Source organism: Galeopterus variegatus, unplaced genomic scaffold (assembly GCF_000696425.1).
Source record: "Galeopterus variegatus unplaced genomic scaffold, G_variegatus-3.0.2 Scaffold158, whole genome shotgun sequence".
Classification (NCBI taxonomy): Eukaryota; Metazoa; Chordata; class Mammalia; order Dermoptera; family Cynocephalidae; genus Galeopterus; species Galeopterus variegatus.
Genome location: NW_007726269.1, coordinates 206,263 through 216,404, shown reverse-complemented (window position 1 = coordinate 216,404; position 10,142 = coordinate 206,263). Strand labels below are relative to the sequence as shown.

The following is a 10,142-nucleotide window of genomic DNA, read 5'->3' as shown; positions in this document are numbered from 1 at the left end:
AGATAGTATATGAAAGAACAAATGCTGGATTATACAGCATCTGGAGGATATTGGTAGCTGCATGAATCCAAAAACACCCTCTATAAATAGGGCTGGCTGATTAGCTCAGTTGGTAAGAGCATGGTACTGATAACATCAAGGTCTAGAGTTTGATCCCTGTACCAGCCAGCCACCAAAAAAAAAAAAAAGAAAGAAAGAAAAGAAAAAAAAAAAAAACACACACACAAAAACCCCACCTTTACGTAGAGTTTTGCTTTGGGCAATATAGTGATATTCTACATATTAAAAAGCACATTAAATCTATCAGGCTGGGGGAAAACTAAAACAAATAAGCCCAATTGTATTTCAAATGAATTGTATAACTAGGTTAAAAAAAGAAAAAGAAAAAATGAATATAAGTAACTTTAAACACAGTGCTTGAACTATACGAGCATACCCTATTTCTAGGGGTAAAAACAAAACAAACTGAGAACAGATCTTGAACTCTTAGTGGGTTTGTATTTTATAGTGATATGGTTGGAAGAACTCTGAACTTGTGTTACAGGTATTGTAGGACTGAACAAATGAATAAATGTGTTGATATTATTGGGTTCATACTGTGAAATGTGCAGAATGTGGGAAGTCAATAAAGAACTCTGTGAGAATGTACTGGAATGGAAAGTCTATGTATGTATAAAGGGTCTAGAAGCAATAATACTCCAGTGGCAGTGAGTACACCTAACACCCAAATCTTGGTTTCTAAATGTCATCCTTCATTAAAAGAAACCAGAGTTTCTTGGAGAAGTGGTTTATTCCAGGGCAGAGGCAAAGAAGTTTTCTGGTGAATCAGGAACATCATATTGTAACCGAAAGTAAGAAAATGCTTTTTCAAAAAAGATGGAGGCATATCTAAAGGACACAGGGACAACTTGAAGGGGCTCCCATTGGCTAAATCTTGGGCAATCTGGGCATCAATATAAATAAGGAAATTAATGGGTTATACCACTTAAATAAAATAGAAACCCATGACTCCATCCTATAATAATTGGATAAACAAGGAAATATAGACAGTCCCCAGCTTATGATTGTCTGACATGATTTTAGACTTTATGATGGTATGAAAGTGATACACATTCAGTAAAAACTGTACCCCAACGACCATCCTGTTTTTCACTTTCAGAATGGTTTGAATAAATTACATGAGATTTTCAATGCTTTATTAAAAAATAGGCTTTGTGCTAGATGATTTTGCCTAACTGTATGCTAAAGGAAGTATTCTGAGCACATTTAAGGTAGGCTGAGCCAAGCTATGATATTTGATAGGTTAGGTGTATTAAATACATTTTCAACTGAATGATATTTTCAACTAACTATGGGTTAATCAGGACATAACACCATCATTAAGTCAAAGAGCATGTATAAATAGGGAATAAGGAAGGCCTTTTCCTTATCGTAGAGTGCCAATTGATAAATATGAAAGAAGTGGTAGATTTGGAAAATCAATATTTTGCAAACACCATGGTAAAGATTGGTTCAGGCAAAAGTTATAAATGGTTGCTAAATCATGGGGGCAAATTTTGATTAGGAGCAGGATATTTACACTGTCCTAAAGTGTCTTGCTCCTTATTAGTTGCAAGGGGGAAAATAGGAATTATATAGTAGAGAAACTGGGTGATCAAAGTTAACATCACCAATGTGGACATCATGTAACTCCACATAAGATATCCTAAAAAGAACATAATGTCACTTTCTAAATACTCTGGATGGACAGACATATCTTGACTCATGAGGAAACATCAAACAAACCTATATTGAGGAACACTCTCTAAAATAAATGACCCATGTTTATTAAAAATGTCTATTTCATGGCTGGCAGGTCAGCCCAGCTTGTTAGAGCACAGTGTTACAACACCAAGGTCAAGGGTTTGGATCCTTGTATCTTGCCAACTGCAAAAAAAAAAAAAAGTCTAAGTCATAAAAGACAAAGACAGACTGAGGAACTGTTCAGATTATAGCAGACTAAAGAGACATAACTAAATTCAATACATAATTCTAGTTTGGATCCTGTACTGGAAGAAAATAAATGTGATAAAGGACATAGGGACGACTGACACAATGTGATTAGGTAAGAGTGTTGCATGTACTAACTGCTCTGTAGTTACACAAGAGGATATACTTGTTCTTAGAAAATATATGCTGGAGTATTAAGGAGATAAAGGGCCATGATGTTTGCATGCAATATACTCTCAAATTTAGAAAACTGAATTGTACAAATAGATAAATAGATAAAAATCAGTTTGGCAATATATTAAAAATTTATAAATCCAGGTAAAGGTATATAGGAGTTCTCTGGCTTATTGTTGCAACTTTTCTGTAAGTTTAAAAAAGAGCAAATGCAAATGGTTAATATAGGAAAATGTTTAGACTCATCAGTAATCAAAAGTAAGAAATAACATAAGACACTGTTTTTTGCCTGCCAAATTAGCAAAGTTTATTTATTTTTAATGATAATACCTATACTCAAAAAGACACAGTAACATTGATACTCTTAAACTCCAATTATGGAAGAGTAAGATGCTATCATTTTTCAAAAGCAATGTACTGAGATGTACTGAGTTATTCCAGTAATTCCTGGGACTTTATGCTAAGTGTTACACTTCTCACTGTGTAACAGAGATGCAAAAAAGATTACTCAAAGCAACATGAATGCAATGAGAAGCCTGAAGGGACTGTACCTCAGCAACTCCTTTGTTAGAAGGATAAAACTGGGTGCAGACCTGAATCAAAGTTAGCTTCTGTTTTTTATTGTAAAGACAAGGAAGTTTCATAAGAAAAATCAGTTGATTCAATCATTTCAATAGGACACAAAGACATGGGCAGTGTGACAAAAGTTATCTATGGCTAAGTATAGCTTAAACAATGGAAACTAGTAACATCATTAAAATTAACAATGTGACATTCCAAAGTACAATTTGTGAAAAGCTAAATTGATCAAACTGTGATCATTATCTAATCTAAAATATAACCTCTTCTTAAATGATTTAAGACCGGCATTCTTATGATTAAATTGAAGTATAATTGTCTCTAATGTTTCCACCAACAAACAGCTTGCCCTTAGCAAACATTTTTTCACATTTTTCCTACAGCCATTCTTTAAAATCTCTTAACAGGATTGGTATGTCAACCACCTGTTAGCTCTAAAATCATTAAAGTATACAATCCCATACCTAAACAGTGATTAGAGTTGATCAGACAGGCCATTGCCCACTAGCTATAGACCATTGTTTCTTAACTAAGGACTTTTGTCCCATACATGCATTACCTAAAAACCCTATTCTAAAAATCAAACAAGAATCAACACTTACTTGATTAGAGTTGATTAGATGGGCCATTGCCCACTAGCTGTAGACTGTTATCTCTTAACCGAGGACTTTTGTCCCATACATGCATTACCTAAAAACTCTATTCTAAAAATCAAACAAGAATCAAGAGTTCTAATCCTCTATAGCTAAGGGGAAAAAAATACAGGTAGGAAGGAAATACCTTATGTGCCAAGAAGATTTCTCCTAGAGTTGTTTAAAATGGTGAAAAGTTGGAAACAACATATATTTTCAAAATGTGAATGGCTAAGGAAATGTGATTATTAATGGAATATCTGGAAGACACTGACGTTCATAAAGAATGAGAAAATGTCTTAATAATAAATAAAAGTGCAAAATATTGCTTTTATAGTATAACTATTTTAAACACATCTATAACTATCTAAATCTATCTATATATCTTCATAAAGAAATAGCAAATGAGATTTATCAAAGGACAATATTACAACAGATTTAGTTAAAAATCTCAGTAGTGCGATTCTAGAATCAGGCAACACATCATTCCATAAAATAAAATAGAACAAGTGTTCCCATGAATTGAGCAAAAGAGGTTGATTTTATAGACAAAAAACGGCTGAAGAAAGCAGGAACAAAAAATCAGATTGGTTATTTCAACATTACTTCCTTTGTAAGGTGGGGAAAGGGAGACAGAAAACAGAAATATAACTGACTAGTTAACATCAGGTTACTGTAGGCTATTTCTTTTGCATTAGGATAAGCATAGAGAACTTCATTATCATACCTATTGAAGATATAAACTAGCCTGTTCAAGAAATTGGCTGTTATCTCCTTCTCCTGATTTCTCAGATGGTCACACCACAACCTGTTGCATGAACTTGGCACAGGTGACACCATTTTGACTTTTAGTCTGGTCTTTTGGAGACTGGTGCAGGAATTTAGTCCAAAACAATGACCTCCTATAATTTTTATTTAACAAACCAAAGTTTGACTGTGTTTAGGTGATGAATCTGGACAGCTTTATTTCTTTTCTCTATTTTTCTTTATTTTCTAAATTTTCAATAAACTTTACATAAACCTGATTTTACAGTATGAGAAATTAATGATATGCTGCACTCTGATATTCTTACTTTTGAGAGATTTATTTAACTTGTTCTTGAATTCATTTGAAGATGTCTTGAAGACTGTATCTTCTTCTACAATTGCTGAGGTCGGGCGTAACAATACGGAAATTCAGGATGCTATAGCTAGGGAAGGAGCAATTCCTCCTCTGGTGGCTCTTTTTAAAGGGAAACAACTTAGTGTTCAAGTGAAAGGTGCAATGGCTGTGGAATCACTGGCAAGTTACAACCCTCATATACAGAAAGCATTTCTGGAAAAATCATTAACTAAATATCTTTTAAAACTCCTAAAGGTAGGAATTTTATGATTATTGGCCATTTTTCTTAGATGATGTATTCCATTTTGAATTTTAAGTGAATAGAAAACTAAAACTAATTCTGGAATAAACATTTGATAAAACATACATCGCTAAAGTGTTCAATAAATGCTCACTGAATGAAATGTTTGTTTTGTTTTGTTTTTAAATAGGCATTTCAAATAGATGTTAAGGAACAAGGAGCTGTAGCACTTTGGGCCTTGGCAGGACAAACGCTGAAACAACAAAAATATATGGCAGAGCAGATTGGATACAACTTTATAATAAATATGCTTTTGTCACCATCAGCTAAAATGCAGTATGTAGGTAAGTTATTTTTTATTCATAAATCTGCATGATCTAGAACAGGGCAGTGGAGTATCTTACATGTCTCTTATATTTCTTTACTAGGAGGTGAAGCAGTCATAGCTCTTAGTAAGGACAGCAGGATGCATCAAAATCAAATATGTGAAGGGAATGGAATTGCACCATTGGTTCGATTACTAAGAATCAGTGAGATAGCTGAAGGCACACTTCTTAGTGTCATCAGAGCAGTGGGATCCATTTGTATTGGTTTGTACACCTATTCTCAAGTTGTTAAATACCTGTAAGAAAAAGAAAGGACTTAGGTAGAGTATAGAAATTAATCTCTTCCTCTCTGTCCCCACTGTTAGAGCCCTAAACCATATGTAATCTGTAAAAGACTATTGTATTTTTTTTTTATTTCTCCAATACCTTGGTGAGTAAAAGTGGTATAATTAAGAATTTTATCTTGCTCTTGAACTCTGGTTAGAAAGGAAAATGAGGACAATGAGCCTTGGCTATTTTGACTGAAAGGAATTCCATTTTTTAAGTTTAAGAGAAAAATATTTCTTCTTTGGACCTCAAGAACTGTTTTTGAAGATATAGATGAGTTTCTAATGCACATTTTTCAATCCAGTTTCTTTCTGTAATGATTCTTTGTTTATAAAGTGGCCTTTCACTGCAAAGGAATTGTCATACTGAAAAATGTTGTGGAATTGCCAATGATTCATCTACCAAAAATAAAAATTTGGGTTCTTTGCTGACCTTCATGAATGCTGGGGGCTGGTTGTAGATTGCCTCTTGCAAACAGAGGGGAAAAAAGAACTTTATTTCTAGATCATTGTATTTCCTCAAAAATATTAGGGCTGAATAAAGTACATAGGAATTGGTTCCAAAAAATCTTTTTTCTCCTTGCTTGCAAAAAGCTACTTGCAGAAATTCATTACACTCCAAGACAATCAGTCAGAGAATATAATGGTTCTTTTTTTTTAAGCCAGAGAGTATGGTATGAATTATAGGTTTTCCTGTATTGACAGTAATAGTTTTCTCAGGGCTGGTCATTATGAAGAATTACTATGAGCTGTTGAAGAGTCATCACTGTTCATTTACTTCTAGTCAAATGCCTGTAATAAAATGACATTCACATCTATTCAAATTCTTTTACCAAGGCTTTAGCAATTCAGGACATCTATAGTTAGCCAGGCAGGAAATTATAACAAGAAAAAATCCATTTTCTCCTCAAAATTTGGTAAGGGCTCTGTTAGAGATGAGGAAATAGAAATAACGTAGGAGGAAAATATGTAAGTAAATAGCTTTGTTTCTTTTAATGAATGTGTTTGTTATCAGAAAAGATGTCATAAGTTCTGTGGGCTTTCTAGCTATAAAAGAGATTATTTTATTACAGGAGTTGATTAGGGAAACAAAAGGAAGAAGCATCTGCCAGCAATCTTTTGGCTTAATTTATAAATAATAACTACATGGCCTTTTAAAATACAAGTAAATTCCATAAGACTATGGAAAATGCTACATAAAAGTATGTTTTTACTTTAAAATGTGCATTTTCATGGTAAAACAGTTTGCTTCAACTGCATCAATCTATATTTCAGTACATATTTTCAGTGAGTTTTGTAACTTGTTAAAACAGAACATGTACATTTCAATACTTTTTCTCAAAAGATTCTATAATGAACAAAATATTTTGCAATAACTTAATCATGCTTTTCAAATTCATAACACTTTTCTAAAAATGCATAGTGTTAAGTCCCAATAATATATAAGGTTCATCTTCCCAATGGGCTTCAGAATGTTCATTAAATAAGTCCAATACTATAGTGAGGAAAAACTATTCCTGAGTACTACTCCCCAAAGCTTTGCTTAAATTAACAGGTGTTCTGGCCTGATAATTAAATGGTTAGTAGCTAACAAGCAGTCCAATGCAGCTTTTTAAACCTGGTGTCAGAAATTTTTTTAAAAAATTGTTTTGAGATGTAAAAGGAACATTCCCTGTGCCCTCAAATGGAGCTTTATGGTTGTCCCTGCACATAAAGAGGAAGGATATTTTTTTCCAGCTGTTAAAAATTATGAGGGACATTCCTCCAGAAGTTGTAAGTGCCACTCTTTAAATAATAGTCACAGAATTGGAATCAATGGATTATGCTTTAGCAGATTTCATAGTATCTTTTCACGATGTATCCTAAATAAATGTTTGTACAATGAAGTATGTCATTTGATAAAGCATGAGTGAAAAATAACTTCTGAAAACAACATATTTAGGTTGAAGTGGCATTTTAAGAAATGTTAGGGCCGGCCCGGTGGTGCACTGGAGAGTGCGCCGCGTGGGAGTGCAGTGGCGCTCCCGCCGAGGGTTCGGGTCCCATGTGGATACCAGTCCCCGCTCACTGGCTGAGTGTGGTGCGGGCGCGGCACCGGGGGTTGCGATGCCGTTGCCGGTCGTGGTACGGGGCGCGACACCGAGGGTTGCGATCCCGTTACTGGTCAGGAAAAAAGACAAAAGACAAAAAAAGAAAAAAGAAAAGAAATGTTAAAGATTATCTCCTTGTAGGTCATTAGTTTGTAATGATGCGATAATGCAGCTCCATATTTTTCATAATTGTTACATTTCATATTTGAAATTCAGCAATTTTAATGCTTGGTGATGAGCCAAAAACAAATCTCTTCTGCCTGGGATCAAATCTTTAACCTAATTTTCTGCCCTTTCAACCCTCAGTCGTTAACTTTTTACCCAGTACTCTAAAGAGGTGCGTCTCAGATTCTTTGTGATGAAGAAATAGCTTTTCCCAGCAATTTGCTACGGGAAGATAATTTTTTAAAAACCTTTTTAAAATTTGGAAATAATTTAGACTTTCCAAAAATTTGTAAAAATAGTAGAGTATTCTGGTATATCCTTCACCTGGGATATACCATCTTTTCCCAAATGTCAGCCAGAATATTAACATTAACATTGATACAATACTATTAACTAATCTGCAGACATTTATTTATTTATTTATTTATTTATTTTTGCAGCTGACATTGATACAATACTATTAACTAATCTGCAGACATTTATTTATTTATTTATTTATTTATTTATTTATTTTTGCAGCTGGCTAGTATGGGGTGCAGACCTTATTGAAATTTTGCCAGTTTTCTCACCATTGTCCATTTTTTGTTCCAGAATCCAATCCAGGATCCCACATTACATCTAAAAGTCATGTCTCTTTAGTCTCCACTTTATGAAGCTTAGCCCTTGTCTTTCATGATTTTGACATTTTTGATTAGTCCAGGCTAGTTATTTTCTAGAATGTCCCTCAATTTGACTTTATCTGATGTCTTCTCATGATTAAATTGAGGTGTTATGCATTTTGGCAAAAGTATCACAGAAGTGATATTGTCTTCTTCACTCACCTTCCAAGTCCAGTATATCAAGGGGTATATGTTGATATGTCTTATTATTGGCAATGTTAAGTTTGATTTCTTGTTAAAGTGGTGTCTGCCATATTTCTCCACTGTGAAGTTACTATTTTTCCCCTTTGTAATTAACAAGTAGTCTTAGGGTGAGACACTTTGAGACTATACAAATATTCTGTTTTGAACCATATTTTTGCTCATATTAAGCATCCATATGGTACATTTGCCATGTGGTGCATTTGCCACATGGTGATTTTTTAAAAAAATTTATCTTCTTCCTTCTATGTTTATTAATTAGAATGCAACTATAAGGAAGAGTTGTTCCTTTTAAATGTTTCTTCTCAGTTTCTGTTATCCTACTGTCAACAGTTTTGTGGACTGCCACTGGTCCATGGGCCACACTTTGAATAGCACTATCCAAGAGAAATGGGAGTCATTGTTGTCTACAGTGCGTTTAGCCATCAGGGAAGAAAACTGCCATCTATGTCTCTATCAGTTCTGTGAGATTTTAGAAGACAAAGGAGGGTTGTGAGCAGGGAGAGGAAGTCATGTTATTTTTTAAAAATATAAAAATTCACCCTACTGTGGTACACAAGATAGAAAAGGGATGCTATAAAAATATGAGAAATAATAGGGTGATGTTTTAGTCCGTTTTGTGTTGCTATAACAGAAACACCGGAGACTGGGTAATTTATAAAGGAAAGAGGTTTATTTGGCTTACGATTCTGAGACAGCTGCATCTGGCACGGGCCTCAGGCTGCTTCTACTCATGGCGGCAAGTGGCAGGCAGCAGGCGGGTACAAGCAGTTCACATGGCGAAAGGAAGCAAGAGAGATGAAGCAAGAGAGGAAGAGGAGGTGCCAGGGTCCTTTTAAACAACAAGCTCTCGTGGGAACTAATAGAGCGAGAACTCCCTCATTAATCCCCCCCTCCCCCAGGGAGAGCATTAATCCATTCATGAGGGATCCGCCCCCATGACTCAATCAGTTTCCAACACTGCCACATTGGGGATCAGATTTCCACATGAGTTTTGGAGGGGACAACACATCCAAACTCCATCAGGTGAGGAGATGAATTCATGTCTGACTGACTCTCTAAAGCTACCTTTTCCCCTCTGCTCTGTTCCTTCCACATTTTACTCTCATTACCCTATTCCTCAAGTATACCATCCTTCTCCGTTTTCTGCTACAACATTCTCCCCTCAAGCATTCTCCCTTCCCTTCCAGCCTGTTACCACCTGCTTCACCCTCTAGATCCTATGTCTAGCTCATAATAGATACATTCTTGTGCAGTTCTACAGATGTAGGAAATCTTAGAGAACTAGAAGGTTTAAGGATAAACCAAAGGATTTATCTTGTCTTGGCCAAAATTTTTAATTGTAAGAATCATCACAACAGTGAGTTAAAAGTCTTCTAGGGTTTCTAGTACACTGCGTTAAGTTTATCTCAAACTATCTGCCCCACAGGGGCACATTAGTACTCTTGGGGCTGTAGAGAAAATACTGAGCTATTGTAGTCCTTAATTAAACCTATAGTGGGAAACTTCAGATTATACAGACCTGTTGCAGAAATTAGAGGGGAGGGAGGGATGTTCAAGAATTAAATATGTCACTGAATGAATAGCTATATTATAGATAATGACAGGAAGGCAATAAAAATGAAGTCAGTTAACCCAGATTCTTTTTTTTTTTTTTT

At 34.9% G+C, this 10,142-nt stretch overlaps 1 protein-coding gene across 1 annotated transcript in view; it reads left to right on the top strand.

The window, feature by feature from the left end:
- ANKAR (ankyrin and armadillo repeat containing) overlaps positions 1–10,142 on the top strand; it is an 85,786-nt gene that overhangs the window by 58,056 nt on the left and 17,588 nt on the right. The window contains exons 13-15 of the mRNA XM_008593428.1: positions 4,490–4,731; positions 4,908–5,061; positions 5,146–5,307. Coding sequence (XP_008591650.1) covers positions 4,490–4,731; positions 4,908–5,061; positions 5,146–5,307 — 558 coding nt within the window. The remainder of the gene's footprint in view (positions 1–4,489; positions 4,732–4,907; positions 5,062–5,145; positions 5,308–10,142) is intronic.